We start from the raw sequence: 13,160 nt of genomic DNA, 5'->3' as shown, positions 1-13,160 counted from the left end.
ATGTTAGTAGTTGTTTGCTGGTGATGTTACTGTGGTTTATTCGTCTTTATGTGTGTCCGTCAGGGCCTATTCAGAATCGCAGCAGGGGCCTCCAAGCTAAAGAAGCTAAAAGCAGCGCTGGATTGTTCCACGTCACAACTGGAGGAGTTCTACTCTGACCCCCACGCTGTTGCTGGTACGCTGCAGACCAGAGCCATTTTTGATTTTCTTTGTTTATTGTTATTTTACTTTATAGTAATTTAAAGTCCAAGACTAGGTAAGGTTGTGTTACTTAGGGCATTTAATGCAAAAATGAATTTAAAAGCTTATCAATTTTTATAACTGAATTTGATAATTTACTTAACAATTGTTTGAATGATATAATGAAACTTCACCCAGTAAAGTGGCTTATTCATAATATCTGTTGATGTGTGGTTTCAGGAGCACTGAAGTCCTACCTGAGGGAACTCCCTGAGCCTCTAATGTCATATCAGATTTATGATGAATGGATCCAGGCGTCCAGGCAAGCCTCATAACATTATTACTGGGAATGTACCAATATTGAGTGGATGTATCACTGTAAAGCAATGGAAAATGATAGGGCAGTTCATTTGAGACATATAACTAATCAAATGTTCTTCTCTCAATTATCTTTTTTTTCCCCAGTGTGTCAGACCCAGACAAGAGGCTCCAGGCACTCTGGGTTGTATGTGATAAGCTACCAAAGAACAACAAAACCAACCTGAGGTTCGTTAACAGAAAGTTTGTGACAGCAATGCTTCAGTGTCTTCTGAGACACTGTTTCCACCTGTGCTAATTAATTCCCATGTTTCCGTGCAGGTATCTGGTGAAGTTTCTATCCAAACTAGCTCAGGACAGCGAGGTGAACAAAATGACTCCGAGCAACATTGCCATCGTCCTGGGACCCAATCTGCTGTGGGCCAAAACCGAGGGGTGAGAGGGGATTGAGTGGAAGGGGAAGATAATATTGTGAATACAATATTACATGTTGGTTACTATTTAAAACAAGGACAGTATAATAATCTCTGTTAGGCATTATCCTAGTCGAGGTTGGTTGAAAGTTCTACAAACAATAGTCTTATTTTAGCTTATTTTAGCCCTTCATTATGTTAGAAAGCATCTAATTGTCGCTCATCTGTACGTGTCCACCCAGGAGTCTGGCTGAGATGGCTGCAGCTACCTCTGTACACGTGGTGGCCATCGTGGAGCCCATCATCCAGCATGCTGACTGGTTCTTTCCCGAGGGTAGGGTTCTGGGTTTCCTCTACAGCAGTTGCTCTCTGTCTGACCTTTTTTTCTTTGGAGCCAATCAGGGCCTATTTTACACCAGGGATGCATGGTGAATATGATTGATATTAACCACCTAGTAAGAAAGAAAAGAGTCAGCAGTAATCAAGCTCCCAAGGACCATGATTAGAATCACTGCTGTGTCTCTTCAAACTGTAGGTTTGTACTGTAGAGGACAGCTTGAAGGCTACAATGAAAACTTACAAAACAGATGTTCTGTATTCCCCCTTAATTCAGCTTGTGTTATGTAAAAAACAGACCAAATCAAACGAGGTGAGTACAAATGAGGAAAGTGGATAGAAATATAACCCCACATTAACAAATGTTATGGCCAAAAGCAGTCTCTTTCAAGATATTTTAAAGAGTTATTTGTTAGATTATTTGTAACCACCATTACTGGAAACTACTTTTAACAATCATTAAACCAAAGTCTTTCAAACCCATCTTTTCAATTCTGTACATTTATCTTGGGTTGCAAATTACACCTTCACTTCTTTGGTCAAAACATTTTTGCACTATTGTCATAGTTTAACTAGCGGGCTTGTCAAAGCCAGTCTGCCTTTTAGTCGCTGTGTCTTAGGCAGAGATGATGATGGACTGTCTACACGGTTGTCAGCATAACTGCTCAGAGATGATGGGTCAGTGGCTTCTGCTGGACCTCAGCTGATTACTGCCTGTATCTTTGGGAGATTGCTTTCACAGTCACTAGACAATTCCAAGCAGATTTGAAACTTACTTATTACCCATTGCTATGAATCTAAGCATTACTACGTCTGTCCTCTGATGGACTGGTTGACCTGTGAAGGGTGTTTGCCCCAAATAAAGAAAAATGAAAATGTAGAAATAACCAGTTATGCCAGTTAAGAACAAATAAAACTGAATATGAGCATCGGTCTTGATGATTGATTGTGACTTGGCTTCCTGCCCAGTTTTCATTCTGTTATGCTTCGCCTGCCAAGCATGTGTAACTGGCTGTCTGATGTCAACTCCTCTTACCCATAAAACCTTTTGTGTTTTGGGGTTGTTCCCTGAATTTGGTTCACATTACAAACCTCCTAACAAGCCACACCAGGGCTCACTTGGATGAAGACCAAGACCCACGTGGTCTAGTGTTACATAAGGCTGTCCAGTCCTCACACGTCACTGGTCACCCACCCCTCTGGATAGTGGATCATCTTTTGTTGTGTCTTTATTTGTAGTTTAATTCAATAAAGGAAAGTAGTTATCCATTGTACCTTCCCTTCTTCTTGCCACACCTTCTACAAGTTTAAAGGCTAAGCTCGTTGTATAACAGTTTGTATTTGTAAATCTTGCCTTCTCTGTTCCTACAGATGTGGAGTTCAATGTGTCCGGCATGTTTGCGATGCCTACACCTGCATCCAACCACAACAATCACCTAGACTACGACTGTGGAACCATTGAGAGGAAGAGGCCTGGCAGTATGGTGGGACCAGAGAACGACCCGACGCGCAAAGACAAGTAATCCCCCTCAGTACCGCTACTCCCTAGAGTTTCCAAGGTTTCTCTGGCCCACGATATTCGTCACTTACTCCAATTAATCGCTTGGGAAATAATTTTGGCTTTAATCCAGTTGCTTTTTTTGGTCTGTTACTCTTGCTTATTGTAAATTTTAAGGTAGATTTGATTGAATCCCAATAATATGATCCATAACACTGTTAATAATAATAATGAATTCTCTCCATGCTCTGGGGTTATGGTGATTCTCTATCCCCATCTAATCTGTGACTCTCTGATCAAAGCTTTGGTGTTTTGTTTTTTTTCCTCCTTCACTGTCTCCCCGCTCTCCCTGTGTAGCACCCCTAACAAGCACTCGGACTACACCCTCCGTAGAGGCAGTAACACCTTAGGTAGAAAGCAGCACACTTCACCTGCCTTCCAGCCTCCTTTACCCCCTGTGGAGGCTCAAGGGCAGGGGCACGGGGCTGGGCAGGTCCCCCAGCTCTCGGCTGAGCCCCAGCCCCAGTCACAATCTCCATCAGGGGGTTCAGGGCCTGAAGCTTCCCAGCATAGCTTGGCGCAGGGTCTGGCTGCTCTCGCAGCTGCTCAGCAGCTTCTAGCCCAGCACACAGAGGAGCTCAGGTAAGGGCTGCTTCTCTGCATCTCTGCTGCTGGTGGAGAATGACACAGCATGCCAGACAGACAGAAAGAAAGAAATGCTTTTATACTTTTAGTGATGTTACAGGAAGACATAAGTGCCTCTTCTGTGAACAGATGAGGTCAGTCTGATTGGCTTATCTAAGTACACTATAGTGGATTATTAATGCATGTTTCACTGATACGTTGCAGACACAGCCTCTTCTCCTGGCCACTATGGTTCATCTTGTTGTTTCTCTAGCAAAACCACAAGTTTTCTTACACCACCACCAGTTTCAGCTATGCAGACTTGTCTGAGTTCAGCCCACAGACACACAGCCCAACAATGGCTGTTGTCATTCTGCTAACAGTCACTCTGAGGGCCTCTCCACTTCCCATTCCTCTGCTTTCCTCCCCAAATCACTGGAATCAGCAGGAACTTCACACTAACTGGCTCAAACTGCTTTGAAAAGCCTGGACATTGGTGTCTGTTATGCAACGACTGAAGGGTGTCTTTGATTTAGTTGGTGAAAGGACAACATTCATATCCAGACAGATAACGCTATTGAGTTCAGCATTCTTTTGGTCCTACAGACTCTGTTGGGAAGGTACATTTAGATGAGACACCCAGATTAGATTTATGAGGTTTACCATTGCAGCACTTGACATGATCGATGAGTTTAAATTTGTGCTGTATTTATTTTAATAGCAGTGGATGCTGTTTTATAAGCAAAACCAAGAATTTCAAAAGCCTTTATGTTGAAATGACTTTATTTTTTCCTCTTCTCTAAAGCAACCCAAAGCTACGTGACTCCACACCTGCCCATACCCCTCTGCTCCAGAGGAATGGCTCTGGTGGAGGGGGCCAGGCTGCAGGGCAGCTGGGCACTGGGACTTCCGGGGGTGGATCCATGGGGCCGAGTCCACATACGATGCGCAGAGGTAAGAGTCTGTGTAACAATTTGGTACAAATAGGCATATTTCTCATCCAGCTCATAAGATGTATTACCATCATCATTATCCTACACTGCTCTTTCTTCTAAAACTTCCCCACACTCACAGCTAGTCCATCACACAGCTGCCAGACTGAACTGCTGGGATTTTCACTTCACTGTCACGTGCACTTGCTTCCTTTTTAAAACAGAGAATTGATTCTAAAGCCTTTTTGATCAGGTATAAAGTAAGGCTATTGTGTGGCCACAGCCTACAATTAAGAGCTCATAAGACCTTATCTACTCAATGTGTTGTTTTCTTAAGCTCTAACAGAAGTCAAAGGTAGAGCAAGCTTACAGGGACAATGTTTATTTTAACCATTTATTGATTGACATTTTTTTCTACATTTCAGTTTACAGTGTGAACTGTCTGTTGAAAGCAACCTGTCTTGCCATATCATTTCTAGATTGAAGTTGCATGTATGTAATGGACAATATATTTGTTATTGTTTTCCACCAATAATCACAAGTTTCGCCATCAAATTCCAGGTACCAAGAAGCAGGCTCCTGCCCCTCCCAAACCGACAAACCCTCCACCCAGCCAGCCCTGTAACTCAGTGAACAACGCCTCCTCATCAGGCTCATCCCAGTCCCTCAGCCCCACTCCCAGACCCTTGTCCAGCCACTCGCCCACCTCGCCCACCTCCCCCACCTCGCAGCCATGTGCCACGCCCAGACGCCACTCCAGCAACCAGCCCCCAATCCAGGCGCCCAGCCACCCACCCCCGGAGCCTCCGACACAGGCCAGCCCTCCGACGCAGCCGGCATCCCACGGCCATCCCGGCGGCGACCAGCGGAGCGCAGACCCCTCACCCCCAAGCACCCCTACCCCTCCGGACACCCCTCCTCCCTCCACCACCACCCATGATGTAGTCGCACCTCCGTCCCCGTCGCCCTACCTGTCGGGCTCACTTCCCCGGCAGCGGCCAGTCCCCAAACCCCGGAACAGACCCAGCGTCCCGCCACCGCCCCAGCCCACCACGCCGGCCAGTGATACCAATGGGATATGTGCCACTGCTTACAAGATGATGGGTGAGTGTGGTCTCTCATGCTGTTAGTGCCTGTGAAGTGTTTTGCTCGTACTGTTCATTCACTGCTGAATACTAATGTGCTCTCTTTCTAACAGTGTTGCATTGTAATACCTCCACAGGTTAAAGAGGCACTTGTGAGAGGTTTGTTGTTAATTGACCTTTTCACTAGCAGCACCTGCACCTTTTGTTCGCCTCTTGAAATGTTACCCATCACCACGGCCATTTTGTTCTGCCTGCTGCCATCTCTCAGATATCATTTACCTAGCCCTGATGCACCACTGTCACACTGTAGCACAGACTTGTATGGGACCTATTTCTGATGTTTAATGCTACTCAAAGTAGTCACGTTTCTATCTAAATGTAGTGCAACAATTTAACCAACTTTCCAGAAAATTGGCAAAAGAAAAGTGAAATAATCGTGTTTCCATCAACTACTGTTATGCAAATATTTGGAGTTGCATAAAGATGGATAGTTGGTGCTGCTAATTGTCCATTCTGGTGCCATTAAACTACTGCAGAAGAAGAGGGTGTAATAAGATGACTGTGAAAACCCATTTAGATGTTCCATCTTCCTGCACACTGTCAGCTTATGGTTCCCTCCAGTGGGTTCCTGTTTTCAATCTTACACAGAACCTTCATATTAAATGTCAGAAATGGGTGCTTCAGTTTGATGATAAAAGGCCACCATATGTACTGTATATAATGTGTGACACACCATCCATCAGGGCTATGATTTATCATGAGTCACTCATGCTCATTCACATCCACTGAAATGTAATGTAAGGGTTTGAAACTGATTGGTTGAAGGCTGCGGTCATTTTCAAACCCTCAACTGTCAGCGGGTAAATTCAGTTTTTGTTCTGTTTATTTTTTTTTAAAAGGTGAAGCATCGATATTGTTTGTTATTGCAGGTGTTTTAAGTTGTGTCTGTGTATCAAGCATGTGTAACTCTGACATGCATGTCTGTGTCTTGAATGTTCTAGTCCTGTCACTAATATCCCAGTGGAGGATCACACGTACAATCAGCTCGTCTCTAACATACATTCAGACTCTGAGCTACGAACATTGGGGGATTTCCAGCCCCATTTTCTCTACGGTTCTGGTCTCAATGATGAAATGAATTCAAAATTGGTTCAGCACACTTCACATTTTCCGTCCACTTTGACTGCTTGCTGTCTTGCTGCTCACGGTCTCTGGGCGAACACCGCCACCTGCTGTTCAAAGGTTCACCGTGACGGAGCCCCCGCTGCTGTTTAAGCTTATGGAAAATCTGACACCGCTGCACTGCATGGCATAATTGTAACAGCTTTAAATGTTTTCATACTCCGGGATGGAGCCGCGCATGTTTGTGATTATGGCCGCTGTTCATATAATGTGGGCTTAAATGGTGTATTTATCTTTGTAGGATGTTTATGCAGTGTTCTGTGTGAATGTCTGCATGCACGACTAACACATTAACTCACTAACACAAACAGTCACTGAAATGATCTTTTCTAGTTTGATCATATTTATTTTCCTTTAAAGATTCTTGTGTAACATCATTCTAGTGCAGCTTTACAAACATGTTTATGATTGTTGTTATTTGCCCTTCACTGTCTACACAAGGTGACTTTTCTCCCCCCCCCCCCCTCTGTCTTGCTCTCCAGACCCGGCGATGTCTTTCAAAGGGCTGAGTCGAGCTTTGGTCCCTGAGTTCGCTGTAGACCAGCAGCCAGTGACCACCTCCTCCTCCTCCTCCCCGCCTCCTCCCAAAGACTATGACCTGGACACCGAGAGCACTGTCCTATAAGGAGGAGATGACGACGCGCTCTGGTCCAGTAACCCCCCCCACGCATCTCCTCCCGTCATTCATTCACACACCTCGTTTAGTCTGCTCGTGTTTTTCGTCCCAGCCCGCGTCTGCAGCCCGCCTCAGAGAGAATAAAACCTCTGCTGTCATCTTCTCCCAGTCCAGCCTGTATGAAGGACTTCAATGTGACATAACGCACCTTCTGGCAGCCATGATGGAGGTCCACAGCTCTTGGTAAACAATGGCTGTAATGGTAGACTGCGTTTGCAACTAAATTGACTCGACAAAGTTAACGCGTGTTGCTCATTTCCCCAATTGCATTTCATTCTCAGCATTTAAACCGAGATACAAACGTATTTGCTGTACACACTTTCAATCACATGCTAACTAATGTATGTGGCAGTTGCTAGCATTTGTAGCAGCTACTACAGTTAGTTGGATTCCAAAGTCAAAAAAACATCCATAATTTAGATTATCTTTATATTATATATGTAAGATGACCTGTAATATGTCATAGTTAGAGCTGAAAGTCCAGTAATCATAATCAGAAACAGTTTCGATTACCGGTTAAAACACCAAAAAAACAAGCAAGTTTAATTTATAAACCTGGCATTTTTCACTATTTTGGACATTTTATTGACCAGTTGATTAATTGAGTAAAGAATCACTGTATTGGACCATTTCCTTTGACTTATAATGAATGTAAACTGACCTTCAGCCCCACCGCCACAGTCTTCTTCAGGTGTCTCTCACTCTCAGTCTAGCTGTTAGCAATCATTATTTACTCACAGAGAGTCCTCTTGACCTCCATGATGGCGCCACATGTGGTCATGAGAAGACTTGTGACACAAAGCCTCTACACTGCAACACACACACACACACACACCTCTTTATACTGCGCTCCCTACAGATCAAGCTCCAGACAATCAACAACAAACAGCTGAGGACCACAGAGTCACCAGTAACACCATCAGACAACTGTGTTAATGATGATTCATCGCAATATGAAGCATGGGTACTGACTGAGGAAGGGGTTGGGTTGGGGGGGGTAGAAACGCCAAAATCTGTTGTTAAAAATACGGACTGATGAGACTTGTTTGGAATTTGGTGTGAGGTGTTTTTGTATTTTTTAATGTTGAAAAATGGTCTTAAAACAAGAAGTGAAATAAGAAGGGTATTTCTACAGCACGGGAGGGGAGGGGGGGGGGGGTCAGCAGGTAGGAGTAGAAACCAAAACTGTTGCTTAAAGTGTAGCTGGTGACTGCAGGTTTCCAGTCGTCTCAAACACTTGATTTACCCCTTTTTTTTGTATTGAAACCCCATCCTTTTCTTCCCCCCCTCGCTCCTGTATTTATTTACCGATTTCACAACACACATTCCCTGTGGCTTGACATAATTAATGCAGTCTTTAAATGTAAATCATGCCTTATCGGTTCCTCCCAGGACCACATAATAAGAATTATATATTTACTGTACGGAGGATATATTGGCCCCTAGTTCTACAGTATTTCCAAGAAGCTGTCTTGGCAACACGTATGTTTCAGGGATGTAAGGAAGGTGATCGGACCCTCTGCGATAGAAGTCTTGTATGGGTTCTGTATTGTTCCACAGAAGATGTGTATTTAAATGTGTTTTCGGTTGATTTCTTTGGGTTTTCTGAGCAGAAGTAGCAGGGTTAACCGCCCTCCCAGCCTGAACACAGTCAGTATTTTGTCTTTCTGTTTTTTTTTCCCATCGATCTTTTGTGTTTTTCTCTGGTGTTTACCGGGGGAATAGCAACAAGCACCGGGCTGTGTGTGAGTGAATGTAGTGAAAGGATAATTCTTAGTAGCCTGAACAGAAAGACGCATTAACCGCTGATGTTGCACTTGGCCAATGAGTGGTTTCCTAGTGAACTGGTTTAGAGGATTTTTTTATTTTTTTTTCAGTCTTTCCCACTGAGCTGAGCACACAGCGCTGTGAAACCTCAGTAGTGATGTGGTGTTAGATTTTTTTATTTTTGCCAGGTCAGAAGATAAAACAGTGCTTTGTTGTATTTTTTGTGTAAGCTTTGCTTTTTTGGCTTTTTGGATGTGAGACCCAATATGGTACCAATGGAGAAAGTCTTGGAAGCTGCAGTTGCTCCTGAAAACAAGTTTTTGTATTTCAGAGCCAATCGAGCATTATAATCCCTTCCTTTTCTCTCTTCGCTCCTGTACCTCGCTGCCTTATCCCTGTGCATCAAGAGAGCTCGGTGGCTCTTCAAGACGAACAAATGCCATTAAACTAGAAATGATAATGCTGCATTTTTAAGCTCCATAGTTTTTGTATGTATGCCGTCTGGTGAGCTTAAATATGGAATAAAAACATGTAATATGAATGCTTGGTTATACCCCCTCCAAAGAAAATAAAGTATATGAAGAAACTATTTAAATCTACTCATGGTTTATATTTTTGTGTACACTGTGACATAACACTGAGTGTGAAAGAGCTGACTGACTCATTTCTCTTATGATTGGACACATTAAAGGATTAGATCATCTGTCAACTCAAGATCCTAAAATAATCTGGTATATACAGTACAGAAGGAATATTTAGGGTTGTAAACTTTAGAGAAATAAAAACCCAAATGAATTTATAAAGTCGCTGTAATTGAATGAATACCACAAACTGTGTACCAGAAGTCTCTAGAGACCATTCATCGTGAGGCACAGATAAAGGAGGGCAGTTATAACTTTCAAGCATGATATTTTTATAGATCAAAAACATATCACAGTTGAAAGCATTGAACAAAACGTGAAAGGTCAAACAATCACAAAACATGAGCAACTTCCCATGAAAACATATAAAACGGTTACAAAAGGGAAACTTGGAGGCAATCAATAAATAAACCTAACTAGACTAACAGAAATGTATTTATTTTAAACTTAAATATCCAAAGAGGGTAAATGCTACCAGCTGCACATCTTAATACATTAACTGCACCAACATGCAATTGATTTGGACAAGAAACACTGTTACTACACTAGTAGCAGCTAGGATTGCATTTTTACGAGATCACAGTCGCCTCGTAGGCCTGACTAAAGCTGCGCATAAAGAATATAGAAAATGGTGATTTCCTGATGACACTCTTGAATAAGAAAATAAACTAGGACTTGGAGGACACACGAGCATACGATACAAAATGATGAGCAGTGCATAGCAAAAACTGTCAATTTACAATCTCAACAATAGTTCGACATAAATACAACACAGCTACAGGTACACTGTACTGTAGTCTAGTACATGAGTCATGAGATCACCATGACGACCAGAAGAGCAGGAAATGACCATTTACAGTAGGGTGTTTTTTTTTTTCTTCCACATGCGTTTGACGTTCATTCATTTAGCAGCCACCCACTTGTTTGAACAGGTCTGTGTACACAATACTCCGGAAACACTCGACAAAGTGCAGAACTATTAGTCGTCCTCTCTGCCAGACGCACACAGCTCAGCCTTTTCAGATTAAACCTGCCTCTTATCTTTCTGCACCGACAAAGAGAAGACACTAATTGTTGGAAAAGATGTGCTGTTCCACCCACACATTCTCTAAAATGGATGATTTTTGAGCCAAATGTCAGCATGTGCTGATGCAGTCAGTGTTACCGCCCTTTGAAATGTGTCACATTGTTCATCTGAATGATGTTTTGCAAATAAATAATTGTGTGTTATTGAATGAAGTCCACACAGGCAGAAGAATCACAATGCTGATGCTGAATGGCTGAGAGCCCCTTCAGAGGCTACAGAGTTCATATGGTGTAAACTGGCCTGATGTCAGTGGCTGTTTACGATCAGGGGGAAAAAAAGGTAAAGGTGGATGACCTCATGTCTCAGCCACTAAAGCAAAACAATGTATTGATCACATTTGTATAGGGAGCTGAATCTAAGGTTAACCCTGACCGCCCACTGGTTTACTAGCAGTAAGGTAGCTAATGCCATTTTTCTATGGACATGTCTCACTGTCGGCTAAAAGCAACAGACTATGCTGAAAATTATGGAAGCCAAGTAAGGGCAAAATAATTTAAATTTAAGCAACTTAATACATAATTGTGAAATTTAAATGAATACAGAATGCTAACTTTAAATACCACTGAAATATTACCATCTATATTACCATTTATTTGGTTTGAATTTCCCTTTTTTGAAAATTAATAAATAAACTTTCTTTTCAAGTCCAACAACTCAGATATAAAATGTAGTTGTGTGCGGTTTCCAGTTATCTGAACTTGTATTTCTTGGATCACAAGACTAACTAAGAACTATGACTATAACCTGATAGGACAGCGGGCCTTAAAGGCTTCTTTGCTTATGTTACATTTTTTATCTTGAATTTGGTATCTGAATTTCACCAATACGATTTAAATAACCTGACTTTTGATCAGAAAATAACCAGCTACATGAGTAACTTGAAAACAGATTGTGAATATTGGATGAATTCATTTTCTACTTAATTGGTGAACCATAAAAAAGGAAACTTCAAATCGACTTTTTGAAATTGCACAACTTGAAAACTACCAACTGAAAAAGGGTAAATCAAACCATTCAAATTCAAATAGATATATTTGATATTTCAATGTTATAAATTACATTTTAATTGTAATAGTAAAAATCAGATGTGGTTAAGATTCACAATTAAGTATTCCGTTATTTAATAATGTAAATCTTTATGACCTTGTTTTTCTTCCATAGTAAATGACGTGTATGTAGTAATGAAGTAGTAAATTAGATGTAATATGCCGTCTACTGCAAAGGACCACAGTGAACCAGAGCTGGGTGTGGATGACTTGGACTTTTAACTGTAAGTTTTTTAAATGTTATTATAATCCCCATAATAGATGCCTTTTAAATTCACAGTAGGTTAGATGAGAATGACCACATCTGTAAGTCTAGATCAGCAATGTGGATACATAATGCTGGAAAACAAACCTGCAATATCTAATATTTTCAAATCAAATCGGGCTGTATGGGAGGCAGTGAGTGCAACACTGTACGAACAGTCCGATCAAATACTCCCAGCATCCCCGCCTGGCTCTAAAAACTAAACTACACTTGTGAATCACCTTGATTCCAGATAACTGTCATCAGCCTACATCTATGCTTAATCTTTACAATTTTCAAATATGATCTGATAGAAAATATAAACTTTATATAGTCATATATTAAACATAGTGAGTAATCTGTAAATATTCAGACCAGTTGTTTTCATTACTTACGTCTCATTTTAATGTAGCAATCGAGATGCAGTCAAATGTACATGGATGCTTCCTCTAATGTGTCTGTGTAATGTGTATTAAAAGGAGATGTAAATAATGTAAAAGACTGGTTTGAGTCGTCAGTGTGCGGTGAGTTCCTGTTGACCTGCGGACACCTGAATGTTCCTGCTCTACCCAGCACCTGAAATAACAGCAATGCGCACACGTGGGCACTCATCAACTGTTGTGGTTACCTACAGATAGATACAGTGTAAATCCATTCTGTTTTGCTATAGATGACGTGGTCTCTGTTCCCGTTGGTTTGAGTGTCTCTGTGTGTGATCTTGGCACTTTGGTTGTGGAGAGCAGAGTGAAAATGGAGCCGACCAGCCTGTCGGTTTTGGCCCGACACATCCGCCCGCATTTCTTGCTTCTACCAGGCCAGAGGGGAAGACAGTCTGGGGCTTCTGGGGTTTTCTGGAGTCTGGGTCTCACTGAGAGCTCTCTGCAAGACAAAACCCATAATCTCATCTGATTTATGCTTATTTCACCATATTATTTTCAGATTCAGAGCACATTTGGTTATTCCACAGACAGCAGCACTTTGCAGCTTAATCACTTCATAGCTGCAGGCTGCTGTCAGTCTGTGAGAGGACCAGCTGAAACCATATAGCTGCACTATATATCAAAATATGAGCTGCTCACCTTCAGGAACAAGTCAAATTTATCCTAACAGGTTCTCTCCACACAGCTGAAG

At 42.1% G+C, this 13,160-nt stretch overlaps 2 protein-coding genes across 15 annotated transcripts in view; one reads left to right on the top strand and one right to left on the bottom strand.

Annotated features, from left to right (window-relative positions):
- Positions 1–9,600, top strand: part of arhgap17a (Rho GTPase activating protein 17a) — a 28,709-nt gene extending 19,109 nt beyond the window's left edge. For 2 of the 4 annotated variants that reach the window (XM_051416903.1, XM_051416902.1), the window contains 10 exons: positions 64–175; positions 421–502; positions 646–726; positions 820–933; positions 1,154–1,245; positions 2,619–2,766; positions 3,103–3,387; positions 4,175–4,323; positions 4,863–5,405; positions 7,051–9,600. In XM_051416903.1, coding sequence (XP_051272863.1) covers positions 64–175; positions 421–502; positions 646–726; positions 820–933; positions 1,154–1,245; positions 2,619–2,766; positions 3,103–3,387; positions 4,175–4,323; positions 4,863–5,405; positions 7,051–7,193 — 1,749 coding nt within the window. In that variant the 3' untranslated portion in view covers positions 7,194–9,600. Of the gene's footprint in view, positions 1–63; positions 176–420; positions 503–645; positions 727–819; positions 934–1,153; positions 1,246–2,618; positions 2,767–3,102; positions 3,388–4,174; positions 4,324–4,862; positions 5,406–5,523; positions 5,546–7,050 lie in introns of all 4 variants that reach the window. The other 2 variants (XM_051416904.1, XM_051416905.1) reach the window with 2 other exon arrangements.
- A 300-nt stretch (positions 9,601–9,900) lies between these two features.
- Positions 9,901–13,160, bottom strand: part of grid2ipb (glutamate receptor, ionotropic, delta 2 (Grid2) interacting protein, b) — a 38,143-nt gene continuing 34,883 nt past the window's right edge. For all 11 annotated transcript variants that reach the window (XM_051416890.1, XM_051416894.1, XM_051416895.1 and 8 more), the window contains one exon: positions 9,901–12,908. In XM_051416890.1, the coding sequence (XP_051272850.1) occupies positions 12,837–12,908 (72 nt within the window). In that variant the 3' untranslated portion in view covers positions 9,901–12,836. The remainder of the gene's footprint in view (positions 12,909–13,160) is intronic.

The sequence above is a fragment of the Dicentrarchus labrax genome, unplaced genomic scaffold (assembly GCF_905237075.1).
Source record: "Dicentrarchus labrax unplaced genomic scaffold, dlabrax2021, whole genome shotgun sequence".
NCBI lineage: Eukaryota > Metazoa > Chordata > Actinopteri > Moronidae > Dicentrarchus > Dicentrarchus labrax.
This window is presented reverse-complemented; position numbering and strand designations above follow the sequence as displayed.